Below are 26,694 nucleotides of genomic sequence, written 5' to 3'. Positions count from 1 at the left end.
GTACCTTTTTTTTTTTTCCAGATTTCATGCTTAAGCTCCTTATTCATCCATTTTACACCTGCCTTAATCAGCCTTTTGGCCTTCAGAATACATTCACACGTTCATGCTGTTATGTATTTCTTTGTCAGTTCTTATGCAGCATTTATTTCCTTACCACTCAACTCTCATTCTGTGCTATAGCGTCAAGTTGTCACCTAAGCTTGTCATAATCACCAGCCTTATAATTCCACGTATATCTTTTCCTCACAAAAGTTTGCATATGGCTATCCACAATCCAGGTGATTACTTCATGATTACTCTCACCAACTGGATGAAAGTGTGAAACCCCACTCATAATTATATCCTCTGATGACATGATCAGATATAAAACTCTCAATCCTCCTCTGCCCTCCTTTACATGCTGCCTCAGATAGTTATCTGTCAAAAACACAAGAAATTCATTTTCCTCATTCCCAAAATGCTACCTCTTCTTTTTGATTTATACCCCCATAATTAAAATGACCCATAATATTTATTCTTCCTTTGTTCACCAATCCAAGTTGATTATACATTTCTTCTCTTCATTATCAAAAATAAATATTACAATACTAAAATTCATGAAATATTGCCAATTATCACTCAAAATAGCACCTATCTTTTCTTAGTTCTTTCCAACACTAAATATGTCTTAACTAAATATTCTTAACTAAATATGTCTTCCTATCAACCTCTACATTATACCACTGTGCCTTATAACCATTGCCACTATTTCCCTCTTTCATGTCTACCTTATGCGGACATAATTCCTCTGCTATCATCAGCAGCACTACCCCCCCCCTTCTTGTTCTTTTTATTCTTGCAAAAAAATACTGTATCCTTCCATTTCTATTCATGTTAGAATATCACCTTCATTCAACCATGTTTTACTTATTCTAGTGATTTTGATGTGAATAAACTCAATCTGTGAAACCATTTCATCTCCCTTATTTTTGATATACTTGTGGCATTTGTAAACAAACACAGTCAATAATTTTTAGGTCTATAACCAGTTCTATCCAAGCCACCTGTTGGTTGTGATTTCTCCACCACATCTGCCCCATCATCTTTATCATTCTTACCACACATATATCTGCCTTGTCTCAACTTCCCCACCCATAATGCAATATAGTCCATTTTTTTATACATGCATTCACTGCCACTTTCAGCATCCTTTCTCCATAGCCACATCTCCCTGTCCACACCCCCCCCATTCCCCTGTTCCTCTTGCATTGCCATTCTCTCTCTCTTCATCTCTCACGCTAGTACTGTTTTCACTGCCTAGCACTTCTGTCTCTTCAATACCACTCTCCTGATTTTTCACTTCATCTCTTGCATGTATTACACACTGTGCTTCATTCAGCAACACTTTGTCCAGGGCATTCACTCCAAAACTATTCAAATGCAACCCATCACGCTTTTTTAATTTCATTCTTTCCTCACTCAAATGCTATACATCCACAAACGGTACTCCCTTCACCTCACACAATTCTGTTAGTATACTGTTCATGATTTTGGCTCTCTGTCGCAACTCATCATTGTCATACCTCAGCAACACACTGACAACCTTTTCAACTACACTGTTACATTTCATTCTTCTCAATAACCTCCTGATATTCATCCTCACATGCTTCTTATGTTTACTTAGATCATTTGTTCCCTAATCACCACTAACTCTCTTGCTTGTTTCTTCCTCATGTCCATCATCTGAATTGAATTATCCTACTCGTTCTCCCTCCGGGATAGCAGACCTTATGAACTCTTTCATTTGCTATCCAGGAATTGCTCGTTACCTTTTTTACTCCTTTTTTGCTTTCATTCTATTCTTCTGCACCCTTTCATTAGTTTCCATTAGATGTCTACCATCACTTTGCACATTCCTCATTTGATTTTTCATTTTCAATAACTATTTCATCACATCTTGCATTCTAACAATATCAATTATGCCATCTTCTATCTTTTCAGTCTGTTTCAGATTCATTGCCTTGTGGTCTAATAATATATTGCACTTCCTACAAATTCATGCTTTCTCTCATCTCCCATTCTCTCTCTCAACACAAACACATCTCTTACACTTTGTCATGCATACATATTACACTCATGACATCAAATCATTTTTGAAAAATCTACGTCTTTAATGCCACTTGATTTTCGCAGCACTTGCCTATTTACACCCGTCAAGGACCTCGTAAGTACCGCCATTGTGTTATATTTAAAGAAGGCAATTTCAACTAATAAATCCCACAGAAATCATACCAAAAATCATGCAGACACACTTCATTATCGAAAATAAATATTACATTACTAAAATTCCTGAAATATTGCCAATTATCACTCAAAATAGCACCTATCTTTTTTTAGATCTTTCCAACAATGTGGAAGAAATTTTTCATAGAATGGTTAAAGAGGTAGATAATGAAGCATACCTTGAACTTGTGTGAGGAGAATATGAGCAGGAGCATAAGGAGTAGGTTCTTTGCAAGGGGAGTGGGTGGTCTGTGGAATGCTTTGCTTGATGTTGTGGTGAATGCAGATACATTGAGTGAGTTTAAGGCACAGTTTGCTTGGCTTTGCATATAACATTGTTTGCTCCTCGCAGTGTGTCTTTTGACTCTATGGTGATCTGGTGTTTATAATAATTATGCTGTGTTTTCAATTTCCCAGTGAAAGTGATGAATTAAAGTTTGGCATAATTAAACGTTTACTTAACCTCTCTTATTGATGATTAAATTCCTTATTCTCAAAAGTTTAAAGATTAATTAACAATCTTATTACCTTCAAGGTACAGAATTAAGATAACTGCATGATTCAAGTATAAATAACAGAAACTTTATATATACAAATTTTAAATAAGTTTAAATTTTTGAGATTTAGTATGGTACTAAAAATTTGAAGAAAAAATTAACTTAGTGGTAGCAGAGACCTTTTTTTATTTACTCCACCCAGCCTGTGAACCATGTTGTATATTATATTAACCAATGTATTATTTATGAGTAATCATAAAAAAGGAAATATTTTCTTGTCCTCATTGGTTGAATAGTTGGCATTTCTACTTTTCAGCCAAGAAGCTGTGGATACGAATCCAACTCTAGCACAAAATTTACAAATGTCTTGAGGTGGTAAATGAATTCCATTTTCCAGTATATGACTACCACCTGGCTTATTTGGAAGCCTCCATTGGCTTGAAAGAGTTCTGTATTTGGTCCCTTGAGCAGGATTTCAAGATTTAGTAACTCTTAGAAAGTTACTTATCTTGAAATCTACCAATTTACAACCTTTCATGAATGAGATTCGGGATGGGGGGATCATCTACTCTGATTAATGGAAGGGTTCATTACCATTATGTGTCCTCCATATAGTTATTGATTACCGTAGGAGGTTCTCACCATGACACACATGGTGCTCATAAGATCATGCCTTCATCACTGTTTTTGTACACTTGTTATGCTCTCAAATGATGCATTATACTTACCAACCACTTTCCATGGAAAATCCTGTTCTTCATCCAAATCCTTTTCCTATCTGCCATGTTCTACAAATGGCATTTCATGATTATCTTCTTAACATTCTAGACAGCTGATACTATCTTAGATATTCTTCTCCAAATCCTTTCAAAATATTTTCATCCTTGAAAACCAAGTAACTGAAGTATCCTTCTGACTAGTCTGTTAGGTAATTTAAATACCAACTTGTCATGTAATAGTCATTCAAAGTGCTTTGCAAAAATTCTAACTATACTACTGTGTATGCATCTTCTTGTCCAATACATTTCTCACTTATTTGCCACATGTAAGTGCATTACTAAAATATAACCTACCCTTAACAAGCCCATGGTTATTCTTAAGAAAATTCTACTGTAGTACATTTAGGAGGAGGAGGACTAAATTCCAGAACTAAATCCAGTTCTTGATCTTTGTCATTATTGACTTATGTAACATCTTGAGACAAATTTCCAGATACATGGACTAGCTTTAAGGTTACCCCTTGATCTTATCACTATGTGAAATGGAACACTTTTATTTGGTTCCCCCACTCCTTGCTGCAAGGCCCTTGTTAAAGAAAGAATTATGTCAAGGCTGCTATTAACTCTGTGAAACATTTCATTAAAATGGCAGTTTGTGTGTTTCCATTGCTTTAGTGACTTTATTTTTGAAATAACCTATAGGTTATCTAATTTAAACACATATTTCATAAAGTTATAAAGTTAAATTTCATTCTCATAGTTTTGTTATGTTTTGTTATAGTCTCATTTTTTTGATATCTGACATCTTTTAACAGCATATTTTTTTAATGTATTTCAGGAAAGGCTGTCCTCAAATGATCAGTTGCAATGAAACAAGATATGGTTGTTGTGTTGATGGAGTAACTCCATCTAAAGGATTAGCTGAAGAGGGTTGTCCAGAAGAAAGTTGTGAAACTTCAGTTTGGGGCTGTTGTCCAGATGGAATTATGAAGGCAAGCGGAAGCGACTATAATGGTTGTGAATTATTAGCAGTAAATTCTTGTTATAATACAACATTTGGATGTTGTCCTGATGGCACTACTCCTGCAGAGGGCCCACTTCAAATGGGATGTGATCTGGATATATCCTCTACAGATGAATGTGAGAACTCTCTATATGGCTGCTGTCCAGATGGAATTAAACATGCAGAAGGACTGGATTACTTGGGTTGTTCAGACACTTCCATGCTTACTATTTCAATTCCACCTCTTTTGTTACCAGTATCTTGTAATGAAAGCCAATTTGGATGCTGCTTGGATGGAGTAACACCAGCTAAAGGTTTACACTTGGAAGGTTGCACAATAACTAATAACGATAATCATAGTACATTAGTACTGCTTTCTTCATGTCAGAGATCTCAGTTTGGTTGCTGCCCAGATGGCATAACTTATGCACAGGGGAAGAGTAATGAAGGATGTGATAATGTGGAAGGAAGTGGTGATGATCAGCCTGCGTGTATAAATACTCTCTTTGGATGCTGTGCAGATGGATTAAAAGCAGCTAAAGGTTTGAATTATTTGGGATGTAAAGACGATATAATATTTGGATCAGAAATACCAGAGGATAAAGATGTCTTTACTTTACATTGTTCATCTACCACGTATGGCTGCTGTCCAGATGGTAAGTCTGTTGCTATTGGTCCTAATTTTCAAGGTTGTCAGTATGATGAAAATTCGGATATTATGAAAGAAAAGAATAAAGAAATAAGCAAAGAGCAAAGGAAATATAAAGAAAAGTTTGAAGAAAATGAACTTTCTAATAAGCAAAACTGTTTTCTCTCACCTCACGGTTGTTGTTCTGATGGAATAACTGTAGCTTTTGGTCCCAATAAAGAAGGCTGTTGTCATATTACTTCCTTTGGTTGTTGTCCAAATAATATCACAGAAGCTTCTGGTCCCAATTATAAAGGTTGTAGCTGTAAGACCTATCCACATGGTTGTTGTCCAGATGAAATCACTCCTGCAAATGGATCAAGGTGAGTATTTAGGTATTAAAAAATACTGCACTATATATTTTATTCATTTAAATTATTGAAAAAAATCTATGCAGAAAGAAAAGTGCTTTTATAGTTTTTAGTCTGTGTCAGTATTTTTATATGCACTCCAGGCCAAAAGTGTGAGCATATCTTACTTTTATATAAAAAGTGATCATGCTTAAATGATCATCTAACCTAATAGATAATAATAATAGGACTCTAGCTTTGATGTAGTAAAGATTTTTTTTTCCCCACCAGAGGTCAGGCCAATAATTGTTGTAACGGTTGGTCAGTAACTTTAGCAGACCAAGTAGATTGTAGTGTAGCTTGTTTCTTGTATATATGTGTATGCTCCAGATGATGACCTTGATATGAAGGTCGAAACGTCGAGTGTTCATTTTGGTTTATATTAAACTAAGTTTTGCTCTAACATGGTAGTTGTCTCCATAATTTTTAATAATGTATTCTGATCACCATGTAAGCATAAAAGAAAGGACTATTATATTATTATCACCTGCATTATAATTACACATATGGTCTTGTCTCATTGATACTCCTTCATGTCTATTCATCTTCCAAGTCAAAACCACATGGTCACTCTCTCCAACTGGTGGGAGAGATATCATCTTAGTTATTATCAGCTCTTCTGATGCAATGACTAAATCCAAAATTCTCGAACCTCTTGTTCCCTCTATTACATGTTGCCTAAGACATTTGTCCCTCAAGAATTCTAGAAATTCCATTCCCTTATTGCTACATGCATTTTTCCTCTCCCCAATTTATACTGCTGTAGTTAAAATCTCCCATAACAATCATTCTTCTTGCACTTGCCAAGCTCAACTGTCTAAACATCTCCTGGTCCCCACCCTCTGTGCTCCTTGGTTTGTAGCAACACCCCACTAAATATCCCATCTTGCCTATCTCTACCTCACACCATATGCTCTCAAAATCATTAGTGTTACTGCCTTCCAAAGCCTCCACTCTTAGAGGACATGTCGTCACTTATCATAAGTAGTACTCCACCACCACATTTTCCCTTCCTATCCTGCCAAAAAATGCTGTACCCTGCTACTTCTATTCCTATTATTATATCCTCTTCTGTCAACCATGTCTCAGTGATCCCAATAATCTTTGGCAAGGCTGATGCTATCAGCACCACCAATTCCTCTCCTTTATTCCGGATACTCCTGGCGTTAGTATAAAGCATAAAAATGCCACTGTTTCTATACCTAGCATTATCCCCCCCCCCAGACTCCACTGGGCTCAGCATTACCCGATGTCATCCCCTCCTTCCAAGCACCCATTCCCACAAGAGGCCATCCCTGCTATCATCCACCCTGGGTATTCTAGTTTCCCTGCATTGACACACCGACTCGTTCAGAATACAGCAATCTCTCCAGATGTCTACGTCCTTCCTCATTCAAATGCAAGTGGTCTCTTGCATATAATTCCTTTCTATCCTCAAACACCCTCGAAGCATCCACATATTCCAATCCTCTCTTCCAACACATTCTGGCACATTATGCTATTCAATATTACCGCTCTTCTGCTCAGCTCGTCACTATCATACCTCTTTCTATCATACTATCTTTCCTCTCTGCATTTTCTTTTGTACAATCTCAAGCAAGAATCTCATATCTCTTACCGCCTGATTTACATTGCCTCTCAAGTCATTCTTTTCTACCATCACAATCATCTCATCTACCCTTTCATCCCTCTTAATTACCATAGCCACTTTTTCTTTCATTCCTCCAGACAAACACTCCTCACACATTGCACACCACGGATCATTGAGTCCCTATACATCACACATCTTACCATCCTCGATTGCTCACCTGCATCCCTCACTCACTCTCCTCTAACACTTTCTCTCTGTGTTCCTTTCTTACCCGCCTTCCTGACATCACTCTATCCCTGGTTCCAGCACTCCCTTGCATTCTTCTCATTTCCTCTCAATTACTGTTTCCATTGTCTCCTCTTCTATCATTCCCATAGCTCTCTCTCTCTCTCTCTCTCTCTCTCTCACATCTCCTCTCTTCCACTGTTCCTATTCTCTCCTCTTCTACCATTCCCATAACTCTCTCTCATTCCCTCTGTTCTACTGTTCATATTCTCTTCTCTTCTATCATTCCCATAACATTCTTTCACTCCTACTCTGATTTGGGTTGCATTCATCTCTTCTATTTGCCTAATTTTGTTTTTTACACTTCTCATCTCATTCCCGAGACACTACATCCTCTTTCAGCTCATCTATATCTCTCTGCAGGTTAGTCACTCTTACTTACCATTCATTCTCCCAATCAAAGCCATTTCCGAAAACGTCACAGTCATTCAAGCCTTCCACGCTGGGACTCTTATTTTTTCATTCATATTTTGATCACTATTCTTGCCCTTTATCATACCACTCGCCTCTCTACATAGAGAATCTCCCTCCTCTGACTCACCGAGGTCAGTTATAGTCATCTCTAATTCACCAAGTTCCTCCCATTGTCTGCTGCATTTTGCGCATATACGTATTTCCCCTTCTCTCACCTGCCACATATAAAACCTCCAGGACACATACATTCCACAAGTCCTGCATGTCACAAAATTCCTTATTATGTCACGCAAAATGTAGTCCTTAAAAGGGGAAGGACTTGGTGATATGCCATTTGCAATTGGAGTTACTACAACTAAATGCTAAATAAGTATAAGTAAATATAACTATAGGTATAACTATAACTATATAAGTATAAATTAACTATAAGTATAAAACATATTTAAGTATACTAAATATCTAAATAATGAAAACTTATGTTATCTTCTTCTCTTCCACTGCTATGTGTCCAATTATGACTCCACCTTCTAGGTAACCAAAAATACACAATATGCAGACAACTAACTCCAAAAACAACCACTGAAGGACACTTGTATTACAGGGGAAAAAAAATCAAAACGAAGATCAAAATAAAGAATAGTGGCCCTAGTACCAAACCCTGAGGTACTATCTGTCCCTCAGCCCCTGCCCCCCTTAGCCATGCTACTAGGCTTATATCCATTCCCATTTGCTCCATTTTTTTATAATAGTTTTCTATGTGGTATTCTGTCAAATGCCTTGACAAAGTAGAGCAGTGTCATGGTATAGCCATTACCTTTATCCAATTCTGCCATCACTTTATTATAAAATGTGAATAAGTTACTTGACAGGACCTTTACAAAATGCAGACCCTTTACAAAGTTATACTGCCCACTATAGCGTAACCCATCCCTATCCACCCACTGTTGTATTTTACCCTTCACCAACTTTTCCAATATTTGAACAACCGCTTCTGATATATTAATTGGTCTGTAGCTTGCCACCTCTGTCTTGGAGCCACCTTTATGCAATGGTACTATCTTACTCTCTTTCCACTCCCTTGGAACCTCACCAGAGATGAGACTTAGATTGAGCAACTTCTGACGAAGTTGCTCAATCTAAGTCTCATCTCTGAGGAAATGCTAATTCTCTTGTACATTCTTGTAGTACATGGGCTGAGGAAATGCTAATTCTCTTGTACATTCATGTAGTACATGGGCTGATAGCAGTAGGAACAGCTGTGCTCACATTCATATTATTTAATATGTTGAAACACTTCCTGTTTATCTACCTCAATGTTGATATGAATCACATCAGCACCTGTAAAATCTCCACCAGGGTGATACACCTTTGATAAATGATCACTTTGCAACTCAACTGTTTCTTTTGGTTGTCATATTCCTAACATAAGCATTGTTTAAAGTCATTCTGCCATATTCATTGTTCCTCTTCCCTACTCAACCACTTTATTCTAACTTGGTTTATTCTCCTGACCTTGGGTATGCAGCGTGATACTGGTAGTCTAAATAAATCTCTGACCACTTTCCATGCCCTACAGACATTCTTTCCTTGTAGCTTCTCAAGCCATGGAATTCCAAGATGACTCCTGAGTCTCTCGTAATCACTAGCCTTGTAGTTGAACATGAACCTCTTCTTGACAGAAAACTCCACATGTTTGGCAACTTCCCAGAACAAGACAGCATGGTCAGTTTCCCCAATTGGAGGCAGAGTGTCTATCTTGGTTGTGGATACATCTTTTGATGCTTTTATCAGATTCAACACTCTCACACCCCTTTTCCCAGATTCAACACTCTCACACCCCTTTTCCCCTCTATAACATGTTGTTTCATGTAATTATCCTTTAGAAACTGTATAAATCCCATTTCCATCTTACCATGCTCCCCTTTGCTCCCTCTAATTGATGTCCCCATAGTTAAAGTCTCCCACAGTAATTGTTTGGCATTCACTCATTGTGCTAATCTGCTGATACATGGCATCTACATCTTCCTGTTGACCCCCCCTCCAGTCTATAGCAATAGGACAAAATACATCGTTGGGTGTTGCTACAGACTAGGGGGGGGGGGCGGCACAGGAAGATGTAGATGCCATGTATCGACAGATTAGCACAATGAGTGAAGACAGCATCAAATGAACCATCTCCCTCGGTCCTAAAATCATTTTAACTTCTAATTTTTAAGTAGTAATTCTGCAGCTGTCATCAGCAATAACCCACCTCCAGCTCTGTTGCTTCTATCCTCCCTGAAAATATACTCTTTACATTCCATCCCTGTAACTATATCATTTTCAGTCAACCAGGTCTTACTAATACCTATAATTTTTGGCCAACTTGAGCTTACCAATGTGCAAAATTCCTCACCCTTATTCCTGATACTTCTTGCATTCGTGTACATGCATTTCAACATCTCTTTGTACCCATAGTTAGTTACCCTTGTGTAATTTCATTACTCCATTCAAATTGGAGACCTTGAAATCCATTCAGCATTGCATAATCGTTACTGTACACATGATCATTTATTACAGGGATGGCCAAACACATGATTTCTTCCTCCCTAATATCTCTGGTTTCCCTGGTTTTGCACTACCACACTCTCGCTAAACAACACTTTCTCCAAACATCTAACTCCAGAACCATTTAAATGTAGTCTGTCAGTCATATATGTCCTTTCATTCATCAAATTCACTCTATACATCAGTAAACTACAAACCATTCCTCCTGCACAATCTTCTCATTGACTTATTGGCAATCATGGGCCTTCTGATTTCTGTTCCATCATACCGAGGTAACAGACTCATAATCTTTACTTTCTTACTCTTCATTTTTGCTTCAACTAACAATTCTTTCATATCACATCTTCTATAATTAATAAATGGTTGGCATCGTTGGCCAAGTGGTTAGCATATCCGCTCTCCAACCAAAAGACTGCGGGTTCGAATCCTGCCATGGGCATGGATGTTTGTGATTGTCTGTGGAAATACCAGTGGTAGTTAGCAGTAGATGGCGTTGGTGTAGTTGTGGTCATTTGGTGATTGAATGGTGGAATGGGGACAGATATGGTGTTGATGTTAAGAATGAGATCAATACACATAGTAATGTGTTGATCAGACAAATTAAGTGAAATAGAGGAATGAGAAAGTGTGGGTTTGTGGAAAGTGTGATATCCTAATGACTGCTTATGTTTTCATGAATGACAGTAGTGAATAAGCATTGAAAAGTAGCAGCAGAGAAATGTTGAACAATGGTGGAGAGTAGACAATTTTTGAGTATTAGTAGACAAAATTGTCAACATAAAAGAATCAATGATAACAAATAAGTAATCATAATAATAATAATAATAAGCTTACGCCTTTTATTCCCTTATAGGGAGTAGGTGAGGCCTTTAAACCTATCTAGCTTTTGGAGATGAGTAGGCAGTTTAATCTCCACCAATAGCTAATCAGAGATAGCTGACCCATGTCTATCACTAATTATAGTCATCCATCCATGAAGAGACTGGAAAACAAGTGCTGCCATCTCTTGGTACCTAACCCTAACAGGATATGTTACTGTCTGAAATAATATAGGTTCTATGATCAATTTTCTTGAGTTTACAAGATGAAAAACCTGAGTTTCTGGGAGAAAAAATCCACTTGCCTGTGCCAGAGATTGACTAACTCGGGAACAGGTCAAAGAAAGGCTTTAAAAAGTTCCTCCAGTCAGCAACTAGACTTGAACTATAAGTCTGTCTTTGGGCAGCCTATTGCAGAAGATGCAAGCATCACTTCCACTGAGCTACACAGGTCTTATAAATAAGTATTATTATTATTATTATTACTATCATACACACAAACATAAGAAGTATAAAAAAAACACTGGCTTACATTGAAAACACTGCTCAACCACACCATGACAAATATAGATGTGCTAATATTGACCAAAGTTGCAATAAACGACACAGAAATCAATGCATACAACATTAATAATTACCAAACCTACAACTTATGTAGACCAAACAAAAGAGGAGGAGGAATCATAGCATTTATCAAAGAAAAATACAATGTGACTGAAAAACAAGCTCATTTTGAACATGCGGAAACACTAATTTTGGAAATCACAAATAGCCACAAACGTAGTATCAAATGCACAATAAACATAATGCACAGATAATAATCCACTCAGCTTTCTTCATGAGTTAGAAGCATGGCTAAGCAGCATCGAACCCCGTACAACACATAGGCTCATCCTAATAGGAAACATTAATATAAATACTCTTGACCATGTATGTGTTAGTACATTAATATAATATAAATTAGTACATTAATATAAATACTCTTGACCAAGGTATGTGTTAGTACATGTGTACTAACACATACCTTGATATACTAAGTCAGTACAACATAAACCCTACCATTAACTCACCAACAAGAGAAGAAATACTCAACATTTCACTAAGACAATCATGCATTGAGCATATCAACATAGGCTCCCATCCATACATATACATCATCAGTAATTAACGTCAAAATTGCTGATCGCTATTTTGTCTCAACTTCGTTTTATTATGTTACCTACCCCCTCCCTCCCACCACCACAAAACTCGATCATATTAAAGAGCATTGTCGATAACCATGTAAAAAATACAGACTGGAATTGCTTTCTTAAAATAAATGATCCTGTAACATTATATGAGAATTTCCAGCTAAAGTTCACAGAAATATACAAAAAAGCAACAGCCTACACAAACAAGGCAACAAACTGACAACAATCCATGGATAAATGGCAACATACTAAATAGTATTACTGTAAAAGAAAATCTATGGAAAAAACTAAAAAAGTCACCCAATAACACACATTTAAAACCTTATACAAAAACACAAGAAATCAACTAACAACAAAAATTCGCAGGGAAAAAAGACACTACTACTTCCAAAAATTCATGGAATATAAATACAACATGAAGCAAACATGGACTACACTCAATGAACTAGTAACTCGAAAAAAGAAAACTTCAGCACAAAATTTTATTGCAAAATGCTTCAGTCAGGACACAAACCAAGAGGAACTAGCAGACTCATTCAACCATGCCTTCACAAACAATATCACACAACTCGAAAAAAACAATCCATCAATGATCAACAAAAAAATACCGACAAAAGTCAACAACAACTATTTATTTTTCACCTGTAACAAAACAGGAACTGAAAGAAGTACTCTTACAACTAAATCCAAAGACCACTCCAGGAATAGACAAAATAAGACTCACAGACCTTATAACACACTTTGAACAAATAAATCTAATACTTTTGAGACTTGTGAACATAATATTCGACACTGTCAATATTCCACAACAACTAAAAACTGTAATAATTATGCCAATTTACAAACATGGTAAAAGAAACGATACTCAGAACTACAGACCAATAGCTACCCTACCAGTCATTTCAAAAATTCTAGAAAAAATAACACACACCAGACTACAGAACTATTTACAGAAGTACAATATCATCTCACAAAACCAATATGGCTTTCAGAAAACAAAAAGCACCATCACTTTATTAGAAGACATTGGCGACACAATAAACAAAGCCCTTGACAAAAACAAGTACGCAGTCCTTATACTGCATGACTTAACCAACGCATTTGATACACTTGTACATGACATACTACTCACCAAACTATACTCAACAGCTATAAGAGGAATACTATATACATGGTTCAGGAACTACCTCTCAAACAGAACACAAGTAATAAAAATGGGTACATGTCACAGCCAGAGTATACGAATAAAGCACAGTTTTAAGGATACTTGTGACATAAGACTGAATGATATATGCACGTAAACACAAGAAAGATATTTAATTAACCAAATATTTCGGTCTGGAAATAGCAGTGGAGGCCTTGCTCCATCGTCCCAACCTGAATCGTAATGACTGTATATCTATATCAAAAATCTGGGAAAGTCTAATCAAGATTACTCATTATTATTATTTTTTTTTTTTTCAATCATGTCTCTACTTCAAAATACTCCATTTTATACTTAATACTTAGTGATATAACATCACGCAGTGTGTTCTATTTTTAACAATCTATTGTTAGTATTCTAGCTTGTATTTTTTTAAAAACTGTTCTTGTAATACCACTGAGGATGGTCTGCTATTTCCAGACCGAAACATTTGGTTAATTAAATATCTTTCTTGTGTTTACGTGCATATATCATTCAATAAAAGACAGTGTCCCTCAAGGCGCCATATTATCATCCACTCTATTCAACATATATATTAACGATGTTCATAACATGGCCCTAAAAAGTCAAATATTTCAGTATGCAGATGACACTGCACTACTAGCAATCCACACAGACATCAACATGGCTCTCTCCAAAGCACAACAAGACCTAAATGAAATCACAACATACTTCTACCAAAATGCAATTGTAATCAGTGGCACCAAAACACAGATGTTGATAATACTCAACCCAAGAATCATGTGCCCCGCACCACTATCGATACACTGTCACACATACCACTGCATTAACAACAGAAAAACTACCAATGTCCTGAAATCAAACCTGTAACACATGCAAAATACCTTGGTCTCTACATAGATTGCCACCTTAAATGGACAAAACTCTGGGTCATCACAGCAAAACTCTTCCAAGTAAAAGACATTATTCCATCCAACATAAAAAAAAACTCCTATATCATGGTATCTGTGAATCCCTACTGAGATACAGTATAACAGTCTTTGCAAACACATCAAACAGTCACCTAACAAAATTAGAAATACTACATAGGAAAATTGTGTAAACAGTGATTTGGATACCTTATACGCAACAACCAATACCCGACCAGCACATGGCACCACACAGAATCCTGAGCATTAAAAACCCGAAACACTACATAACATTAACAAGGAATTACTTCAACATCGCCTATCGAAACAACAGAGACACATATCATATAACACGGCCTACAACAACTCTCTACATCACTACAATCTTCAACAATTCATACGGTTCTTTTGTGAGATCACATCAGATACCCATGCAACTCAACAACCTACCAAGAAATTTAAAACACATAGATAACTACAGAACACTAAAACATGAACTCTGGAAAATATACCAACAAAGTTAACATACCATTAACACCAATATACACATGACAAATCACCTGCATCCAATGCCTACATCCCATACACAAACATTAACAACAACATAAATAGTGAAGGCTAATCCCACTCTCTTCATAAAAGCTAACCCAAGCTTCGAAGTAGGTGGGATTAAATCGCCTCACTCATCTACACATAATCCTCATAATCAAAGATTGCAGATTATGTAACAAAACAGTCAGTAAGGTGTATAACAATAAAGAAGATACTGATATTAAAAAAAAAAATTGTGTATATGTAAATAGGCTGTATAATAATAAGCTATGATATTGAAAAAAAAAAAATTCTGTACATTTATATTTAAAAAAAATCACCGTACTCTACATTTTGTACTGAACAGAAAATGTAATAGTATACTTTATTGTATATATGTAAATACTCTGTATGATGATAAATAAAATGTTATTACAAAAAAAAATATATTATTATTAAAAATTACTACAGATTTAAAAATATGTATTATGAAAAAGTGAAATGAACCAGCATTCTCTACTGTCAACAAAAAACTCCAAATGTAAAGTTTAAATTAAAATAAACTACAAACAGGAATATAAATGTAAAAGGTAGAAGTAACAGTATAACTATTTTAATGCAAAACTCTAAACTGTAAATTGTTTTTGTTATAATTTCTATTAATTTCAGCATTAATTATAATTTTAAATTGTCCTAATTATAATAATTGTAATTATCATTTAAAAATGTACACTACACTCATGTAATTTCCCTGAAAGATAATAAGCTGTTGTTATAAAAAAAAAAAAAAATGATTATTATTATTATTAACAACATCTGACCTCCATGGAATCAAAGGATTCGTCACAGGAAGTCTATACTCTCTCTCTCTCATGTAAAGAGATCATCAAACCCATTCACAGTTTCTGCACTCACTACACTTCCAGTAAATGCATTTCACTCACCAATTACTCTCCATGAGTAATTGGTGAGTGGAATGCATTGAATGGCCTCTAGTTCTACCTTTGCCTGCCACTATGAAAAATCTCCATGCATTAATCTGGTAACATTCCCCTCACCAACTTATATATCTCAATCATATCCCCTCCTCTTCTTCTTCTTCTAGTCTCAAGGCTATGTAAGTTGCATTCCCTCATCTCCTTGTGTATTATGACATTCCATAGACCTGACACTGAGTTGGTAAACCTTCTCTGGATCCTCTCCGATACATCCTCTTGAAAACTAGGCAATCAAATCTGTGCAGAGTAGCCCAAATGTGACCTGATCAAAGCCATATACAAGGGAACCACAACCTCTTTGCTTCTGTTTGTCAGTGTCATCCTCATTATTGCCATAATCTGTTGGGATGTTCTTACAATTTTAGCAATGTGTCCCCTAAATTTCACATCTCTGTCACCATCACTCCCAGACCTCTCATCTCTTCCTCTTCTTCAAATTTTCTTCATTAGTTGTATACTCTGCATCCTAATTTGTCTACCAAATTTCAAGATCTTGCACTTTGCAATGTTAAAATGATAGCTCCACTTACCTACCCACTCACATAGTCTATTGCAAGTCCACAATGTCTGTTCTACTTCTCATAGTTCTTCCCAAATTTCTATCATCGGAAACAGCTGAATATCTCCAGTTAAACCAATCCTAATGTCATTAATTTATAAGTTAATAATGGTCCTAAAACAGATCCCTGTAGCACTCCACTAGTGTCCTTCCTATATACCACTCCTCTATACGCAACCTGCTGATATCTATCCGACAGCCAATTAGCTATCCAACTCATTAATCTGTTATTTAATTTCATCTGTTTCAATTTAGCCAATAGCTTTTCATGTGGTAGTCTATCATAGGTCTTTATGAATGAATTGAAACAAGAGACAAAGAGAATGAGTACCGATATGCAAAAGCTGGGAATGATGGCAAGCAAATTCATGCATTTAATGGGTTATAAGAGTTAAGTTCAGAATGAAAAATTGCATTCAGCATGAAGTTAGCCAGTGGATGGAAATGGAAGAATACATAAAGAATAACGTGAAAGTTAGCCAGGAGGAAACACATAATAATTCAGAATGAATTATTGAAAAGCACCTTATCACAAGGTGCATAAGGTGCTTTTCAGGAGGAAGGATGAGAATAGTGAGTGACCCTTTAAATCGAGAAGTAAAAGAGCAAGAGAGTTAGTAGGGATCATAGAAATAAATAATTTGGATGGTCAAAAGGAGATTATTGATGAAAGATAACATATATAAGAAGATGATCACTATGTTGCACAAACAGTGATTGGTTGCAATAGCGAGCAAAAATTATTATTATTATGGGCAACTCCAAGGAGTCCTTACATTCATCGAGGAAGGTCCTAAACATCATGTCAAGAACTCTCCAACATTTGTGCAGTATCTATCATACTTTGCTTTGAACTCATTCACAGTCATGGCACCCACAACAGATTCTGGCAACCTATTCCACTCATTTACTACTCTCAATGCAAAAAAGCAAGTCCTAACACTCTTGATAACTGCACTCTTACTTAGTTTCTATGGATGGCCCCTAGTTCTCCCATCAACACACCTGTTCTGAAAATTTTCCTCAGAACCAATCTTGTAAAAACTCCTCAGTAATTTGTATGTCTCAATGATATCACTCCTTTTCTGCCTATCAACCAGTTTCTGCAACCCAGAAATCTTCAACCTGTTATCATAAGGTTCATTCCATAGATCTGCTACCACCTTGTTCAATTGCTCCTAGCTATATAAGGTATATAAAAGGGGGGGGGCATGAGCAGGGCAGTGAGAAACAGGTTTTTTTTTATATGGAGAGTTGTAAACGATTGGAATGCATTGCGTGAGAGTATGAGGGCTGCAGAGAATTTGAATGTATTTAAGGCACAGTACGATGAGCTATGTATATGACAAAAGGGACCTCCTAGATGAGTCTGTGACTTCATAGGGTCTTAGGATAATAATAATAATAATGATAATAATAATGTAAAAGGATGTGGGGAGCATGAGAGTGAGAAACAGTTTATACTTTGAATTGGAAAATGAGTGAAATTCGTTAATTTACAAACGATGTTGTGGGTGCAGATAGTAAATACATTTTAGGTGCAACATACAACTGTTATGTAGTTAGAATGATGAGTCTTGTTACTCCATGGATGTGTAATACTAATGATAATAATTATAATTATTTCTAAATATTTATAATAATTATAATTCATTCAAATGAATTTATTATTATTACAGGAGATCTCCAAGGTCAGGGACGCTGAGGAAGGTTGTATATCACTTGCATGTCATATTACACCTTACTTTGAATTCATTCACATTATGCACTGACCACCTCCCAAGGTAAACCATTCCAATCATTCCCATATCCTCCATCTTTTGAGAGTTCTTCTACCTTTCTTGACTGCATTCATTTGTTCTCCACTTCCATGGATGCCCTTTCATCCCTGTCTACTCTCTATAAAAAAAAAATTCCATCTACTAGTATCCTGTATGACCCTTTCAGAAGTTTATAAATCTCAATCATATCACCCCTCTTTCTCCTGTTTACTAGTGTCAGTCCTCATAATGTACATTCCACATTCCTGATATCATTTTTCATGCTCTTGTTTGCTTCTTTTCTACTATGTCTGCATTGTGGAAACCAGAAACCACATTTGCACACAGTAGTCCAAATGAGGTCCTATCGAAGCTTTGTAAAGAGTCAAAATGACTCCCTTATCATTATATGTTCATTTCAGCATTGTAGGTAACGTGTAGGTTATATTTGTAATCTTTGCTATATGGCCTGAACTTCGATTTCCTTTCAGTTACAACTCCAAGATTCCCAGTCTTAATCAATTTTTTCTAGCATAATTCCCCCCCCCCCAATATATATCTCATCACAACAAAGTACATAATTTTACAATTACTAATGTTGAACTAATAGCCATTTTCACATACCCACAATTCCAATTCTTTTCAAATCATTTGGCAATTAATGAATGTCAGTCACATCTGATTACTCTTCCTATGTTTGTATCATTGGCAAATAACAGTGTGCCTCCTGTCAAATCCTTCCCAATATCATTAATTTAAATGATTGAATAACAATAGATCAAGAACTGATCTCTCAGGTACAACACTGGTCACCTTAAATCTCATTGATTTACATCCCCTATTCACCACTTTTTGATTATATATTAGTCAACCATCTTCTTAACTAAGCTAATAGTTTATAATCCAGTCCCTTACCCTCCAACTTATGTATCAATAACAGCTTTACATTCTGTATCCTGTGAAATGCCTTAGTAAAGTCTGTAAGTTTCAATTTTATCCATTCCCCCTTGTCTAATTAGTCATAACATGATTATAAAATGTGAGGCAGTTGCTTAAAGATGACCTTTCTTTAGTAAACACATGCTATTCATTGCTGAGTATTGATTCTTTGTCAACCTGTTTCTGTTCGCGAGCTCTTACCAACTTTTCCAAAATTTTTCCCACTCCAGAGACACTGATAAGTTGATAGTCAGACATATCAGCCTTTTCACTACCCTTATGAAATGGATTGTCATACATTTTTCAATTCCTGTAGAATCATCTTTGTGCTGACATTGAAATTATACAGCCTAGTCAAAGAGGCAGCCAGTTCAGCTGGAGCACTCCTTTTTCATCCATGCTGACATCCCATCATTCCCTAGTGCTAAATTCTTATTTGGTTTATGTTGGTGGTGATCAACATCTGACATGTGGTGAGAACACACTGGTTCAACAATCTCCCAACAAATGGCTTTTTGATTGAAGATCCCTGTGCTCTGCATCCTGGTTTTGCTTTTCCTAGGAAGATTTGGACATCTCTCAACTGGATCAGAACTACCTAGGACAGATATGGCTACCCACTACATAAATGGAAACTGTCAGACCACCCTTAATGTGACTGTTCCCCCATAACCCAGATGATCACTCATATTGTGAATGACTGCCCAAGGTGCCAATTTCATGGTAACCTCCAAGACATTCACGAGGTGACGGATGAGACCTTGGATTGGCTTTCTGGACTAGACATTGACCTATAGCTGCTTTGTATTCTTTTTGCCATAAGAATAAATAAATAAATAAATTTGGCTTATGCAACAATTCTAATAAATACTATGTCATACACCCGAGTTTCTTCATCCAGTACAGAGATGTCATGGAGCTCTATGTTTGCATACCAGGCTGATAGCTTTCAATGAAATGGACAGTCATTAGTTGAAGAGTGTCTTTTGCATCTAACATTATATCATGTACATTCAATAGAGTTATTCTTTTACATTCATTCTTTCTTTTACTTGCAGCATCGTGAAAGAATTCTTTTGGGTTGCCTTTACTTGCAGAGCCATCTTCTTTTCACTCATATTTAGCTTTTCATACAGTAGTTGCAGCACTTTGGGCCTGCACTTTATAATCTTTGTAACTGACATCATCCTTATGCACATGACATTCCTTCCACATCATTGTTTTCTAATCTGTTGCATAATAAGTTTGTTGATCCATTTTACTCCCACCTGTTCATTTTTCAAACTCTATGGATGCTACATTCTGATACTGTATTCTCCTCATTTGATCATAAATTTTCTGCTTTGTAGTGTTATTTTATAAAGCTGTGAGAAATCAATTAATTATTTTTGACTTGGAATGAGTCATATATATATATATATATATATATATATATATATATATATATATATATATATATATATATATATATATATATATATAGAGTCTAAAAAATCTTATAAATGAAAGCCTGACTTTCATTTATAAGAATTTTCAAAATTTTATTAGATTGTTGATTTTTATAGAAATCAAAACATTATAATCTAGAAATGATATTAATATATGCATATACAAAAATGGCAGATATCTGAAATTTGTATCTGTTCACTTTGTCAGATTGATATAAGCAGGAGTTAATTATATGACTACTATTCAACATTGTAATTTAAAATATTGATTTCCATTTCAAATCAGTTGTAATATAGTAATCAGATCACAGCTCTTTATGATTTTTTCTTGTTCATTTTTATGCAGATATCAAGGATGTACTTGTGAGCATTATCCATATGGATGCTGTCAAGATAAATATACTCCCGCTAGTGGCTATAACTATTCTGGTTGTATCTGTACTCGGATGCTGTATGGATGTTGTTCAGATGATGTGACTCCAGCTCAGGGTCCCTTAGGAGAAGGTTGTAAGTGCCATAATACTAAATACGGTTGCTGTCCAGATGGAAATAACAAAGCTTTAGGACCTAGTTATCAGGGATGCCCATGTAGTAGCATGCCTAATGGATGCTGTCTAGATGGTAAAACAGCAGCATTAGGACCAAAATATAAAGGATGTCCATGTAATACCTTGCCATATGGTTGTTGTCCCGATGGAATAACTGCAGCTAAAGGTTCACATTATAAAGGGTGCCCATGTACAGCCCTTCCATATGGTTGCTGTCCTGATGGCTTCACTGCAGCATCTGGTTCAAATTTTGATGGTTGTAAGGATATTGTCCATTATAAAAGTAAATCACTTGGAGGTAGGTGTGAAAAGTATTTTTGTTAGATTAATTTAAGCTATTTTATTAAGATGTATTCTTTTATAGTTAATTCCAAGTATCAGTGGAAAAGAAGTGGAATTGACAGAAGAATTAGAGAAGTGCCACATTGACATAATTAGTATCACTAAAACTAAAAAAAAAAAAAAGATAAAAGCAGATGAGATTCTGCTGATTAATTATATTCAGCCAGTAATGATCAGGAGAAAGCAAATATGTGGTTATAATATGCAACACTAAACATGAGAATAATCTTCTTCAATGGCAAGTAATATCAAGTAGAGTGATCTGGCAAGAAATTAAAATGAGCATTTGAACAATGACTTTTTTGTGCCTATGGTCCTTTCAGAGGTTCTATTAAGGAAGAAATGGAGGAATTTTTGGAGTCATTAGAGAAGGCACCTGACATAATGAAAAAGGAAGTGCTGGTCCCAATTAGAGATTTAATACAGTAAAGAAGGAAATGAATACCAGACCAATAGAAATGTTTTGGGTAAATTTGGAGAAGAGAGCAAAGGTAATAGCAGTGGCAAGTACCTTATAGATGTCTGTTTGGCACATGGACTGATCATTATTAATACCATTTTCCAGCATAAAAATGTGTACAAATTCATATGGAAAGAACATGCAAGAAATAAGAATAGTCTTATTGACTATATTGTGATTGATAGCAATATCTTCACACTAGTTCATGATGAGAGCCTAGGGATTTGGAGTAGGAAATGATAACTATTTGATGAGCACACAAAAAATTTTATGTCATATTAAAAAAAAATATATTACAAAAGGTGAGGAAAATGGAAAATAATGAGAGCCTGTGGTAAAGTTATCTACAAGGATAGAAAAATCAGAACTCCAATGGTAGACTAAGGAAGTTTAAGAGACACTTCATAAAAAAGAAGAAAGCATATTGAAGTTTCTAGCAAGTAAGTCCATTTGCTTTGAGAGAATGCAACAGAAAATGAAAGAAAGCAAAGCAACGTATGAAAGTAACAAAACAAACGTCATGGGAAGACATTAAGAATATAGAAGATAATATGAAGATAGTGGCAGAATGTTTTGGAGACTGTTGAAAAGCTTAAAAATTGGGGAAAGAGAACTGTAAAAGGAATCAGAGATGATAAGGGTGGTATGAAAAATAATGTTATTGATATTTTAGTTATCTGAACAAGGAATCCAAACAAGCAGGAATACATGAGCATATTAGCATTTGAGGTAGGGAAAAATTCTCAAAAACCTGAAATGTGGAAATAATGCTGAGGAAGTAATATTCACCCAAAATGTGGTATATAAAATACTCATATGCAGTATAAAAAATTTTACACTAGTTGCATTGCATAATACGCTGCATAATTCTGCAGTGTATCCTTGTCAGAAGATCAAATTCTGGTTAACTGGAGTAGATCTCTCATAATTCCCATTTATTAAAAAAGAGAAATAAAACCAAATATAAAAATTAGAAAGGAATTACTCTACTGGATGTTTCAAGTAAGCTTTATGCAAGCATAAAGCTTATAACTTTTTGTCAAGTATAATATACTTTATAATCTTATGGTAAAACTTTTCATAACAACTATGCAGTGAGATATCCAACCATACAGATTTATTAACATATAGCTGAATGGGTGGGCAATGGCATGGGGATGTAAGTTTAATGCAACCGAATTTAAGATTCCTTATGTACTTTATGCTCATTCACCATCAGTCCCTCCTCTACACTCCATCTTCTCCTGATATTGCCTTCACTAGGATGAAATAACTGATAAATTGATCATTGAATAAGTCAACTAGATCCTCTCCTCTACATTGATTACCAATTTGCCAGTGTCATATTGTGAGGTCATGTTGTAAAGACATCTCAGAAATCTCCTTTATCAAGTAAATTTGTCACTTTGTTGTAATATGTAAGCAGATTGTGGAAACATGATCTCCCCCCTAAAAAACCCATGCTGACCATCATAAAGAATACTGCTGGTATCAAGTCACTTCTGAATCTTAGTCCTCACCAATTTCTCTAATACCTTAACAACAATCCCAGACAAACAGATTCATCTATAATTTGTAGCCCTAGTCTTATCCCACCCTTTGTGAAGTGGAATAGGTGTGCCAAAGGTGCCATTAATTTCATAGGGCATTTCCTCAAGACATGTGATAATATACTGTTGAGTCCTATTGCCTTATTAATGTCAAGTTTACTTAATTCCTCATGTACTTTATGCTCATTCACTATCAGTCCCCCCTCTGTCATACCCTCTACATTCCAGCTTCTCCTGATATTGCCTTCACTAGGATGAAATATACTGATAAACTGATCATTGAATGTCAACTATATCCTCTACATTGATTACCAATTTGCCAGTGTCATCAGTTAGCAGATCATAAGGCTGTGTACTAAATTGATGGATTGAACTGCAGGAAATTGATGAGGCCAGGGACTTGGGATGATATTGGACTGCGAGTTGAATTCTAGAGGGCATATTACAAAAGTAACCAAAACACTGCATCAGATTACATGGTTGTTGAAGAAAACATTAACAACCAGGGATAAAGAAGTTATTGTTCCCTCATATAAGGCCACATTTTGACTATTATGCACAAATCTGGATGTCTAGATTCTGTGGGGGGGATGAAGAAGTGGTGGAGAGGATCCAGAGGCAAGTGACAAAGATTGTGGCAGGTGTATGGAATGCTCCCTATGAGAATGGATTGACAGTCTGTGGGCAGCCAAAACTAACTGATAGACAAAAAAGAGATGATAGAAGCATATAAGTTATTAAAGCAGCTTTATAGAATTGACACTGAAGACATTTTTTTCAGTACAAGGCAGGAAGGGAGAGTACAATTGGTATCCAGTGGAAACTGTGTAAGAGTGTGGTTAGCAAGGGTGTTAGGACTAGATTTTTTGCTTGGAGGGTGGTGAATTGGTGGAATTGGTTTTCCATAGGTGGATGTGAGTCCTTCATCAGTGAATGAATTTAAGGAAAGGTATGATAGGTATTGTGTGAATATTGGCTAGTGTGTGATAATGATTTTCCTGCAGTAAGTTTTATGACTCCAAGGAGTTTCCTGTATAACAATAATAATAATAATAATCTATTTTTCATTAGTGTTTTGATCGCAGCTGGAATTGCTGGCTAGATGGTTGTTTTACAGCTTATTCACCTGGCTATTACTGGGATCCTGCTGAAAATATACTGGTTGTGCAATCTTCAAGATGAAGATGAATTATATACTCTCTAGGAAGACAGTCTACCAGTGGCATTTGACATTTGCAAAGCAAAACTTGTTAGCATGTCTATGTAACTCCCAATTTATTAGAAATTAATGAATAAGTAACATCAGCAAGAAGTTCAGGAAACAAGAATTTTATCAGTAAGTTCATAATCACTGCAGTGCACAAGCAAAAAGGGTGACCAGCAGTTAAGGAAAAAAAAACAGAGAGGAAATTAGAAACGAGGTGATGAAAAGTCCAGAGTTCTTTACTAGGTGAAAAATTATGGTAGAATAATTTAAATAAATACTGGTGGCAGGGATGTGACAAAAGCTGAAGGAATAGTTGAATTATTGAACGATCACTTTGTGAGGATGTGACAGAGATAAGAGAAAAGAGGGAGATCAACTGCTGAGAATATTACAAAATCTCGCTGTAAATACTGTTATGGGATTGGATGAAATATTGGGCTGTTTGTTATGACAGAGTGCAGGAGAATTGGTATTACGTCTAACCAGGCTGTTTAACCTGTTTAACCTGAGTAAACTGTTGCTGTTGTTACAGCAACAGTTTACTCAACAACTCTGAAGTAATTATTATTATTATTACTACCCCAAGACCTCATAGAGTCAAAGACTCATCTGGGAGGTCCTTTTATCACACACACATCTCATTATACTGTGTCTTAAACACACTCAAACTCCTTGCAGACACTGCAAGAGGTACTGAAGGAAAAATACTTCAGGAAAATGAGCAGAGGCATGTTGTTTTTGCAGGACAACACACCTTCTCACACTGCTCATGAAACCCAACAGATAATACACACCTTGGGGCTTTGTGCAATTGGGCAATGTCTGCCTCGCTCACCTTATTTGCCAGATCCCCATCTGACTGTTTCCTATTCCCAAATTTAAAGAAACACTTGAAAGGAACAAAATTTACCACAGATGATGAAGTCATATCTGCAGCTGAGGACTGGTTTGTGCAACAAAGGAAAACTTTTTTTTTTCTCTCAAAGGATTGCAAATGATGCAGCAGCATTGTAACAAGTGTATAACACTTCATGGGGAATATATAGAAAAAGGTGTAATTGTTGTAATAAAGTAATTAGTCATACCTTCTGACCAAACAGAACATTAGCTATTGATTTAATAACTAAATAATTATATAAGTGTTATGTCTGGATGTCTGTTTCTTCATCTAAACAAAAAACACGAGTGATAAGGAAGTGGAAGTGGCGCTAGCGTCGCCGTAGCACGTGGCGGTGAATTTGAGCTGTGCAGAAGAAAGTGATTTTTAATCGGTGAATAGTCCGTTTTTTTCCCGTTTTTCTACGTTTTTGAGTGCTGAATTGTTTCTCTGAATACGAGTGTACTTCAGTGGTTGTTTTTCGGAAGTTAGTTGCTGTCGCGATATAATATATGTTGGTACCGTCAGAATCGAACGCGTAACGGTGGAAGACAAAACGAAGCTAAGTTACTGTATTTAGTTATATTTCATTTTATTTAATTATATTAGTACTTAAATGTTCTGATGTTTGTACTTTTTTCCCCTCTTATTTATTAATTGAATAATTATTAAGGATTACGCTACTCGGCAGTAAGGAATGATGGTGGATTCAGCATCAGTCGCAAGTCGCGTAACGCCAAGTCCTCCGCCATTTAAGAACTCAATTATTAGCAATATCATAAGGGACTTTGTGGCATGCAGTACTTGCGGCATGTATGCTTCTAGAGAATTACATATGTGGCTTGTTAAAGAGAGTGGAGAGCGTATGTGCGCAAAATGCAGGCAGTTGGAGGAAATAAGTACATTAGATATATCGATATCCGACTTTGTTGCTCCAGGAACGGAGAATGAATGTAGGAAGACAAGTAGTATGATAGGAGAGAATGAGAAAATAATGGTTGATAGTGTGGAAGGTGTGAGTGACTGTGGAAGTTTAGG

At 35.9% G+C, this 26,694-nt stretch overlaps 1 protein-coding gene across 3 annotated transcripts in view; it reads left to right on the top strand.

Moving 5' to 3' along the window:
* Positions 1-26,694, top strand: part of LOC150102627 (papilin-like) — an 843,028-nt gene that overhangs the window by 520,811 nt on the left and 295,523 nt on the right. For all 3 annotated transcript variants that reach the window (XM_090399411.1, XM_090399410.1, XM_090399409.1), the window contains 2 exons: positions 4,317-5,492; positions 21,019-21,518. In XM_090399411.1, coding sequence (XP_090255537.1) covers positions 4,317-5,492; positions 21,019-21,518 — 1,676 coding nt within the window. The remainder of the gene's footprint in view (positions 1-4,316; positions 5,493-21,018; positions 21,519-26,694) is intronic.

The sequence above is a fragment of the Typopeltis vanoorti genome, chromosome 10, assembly GCF_054136105.1.
Source record: "Typopeltis vanoorti isolate ZY-2024b chromosome 10, IOZ_Tvanoo_1.0, whole genome shotgun sequence".
Taxonomy (NCBI): Eukaryota; Metazoa; Arthropoda; class Arachnida; order Uropygi; family Thelyphonidae; genus Typopeltis; species Typopeltis vanoorti.
Note: the sequence above shows the minus strand (reverse complement) of the source record. Positions and strands in the feature narration are given on the sequence as shown.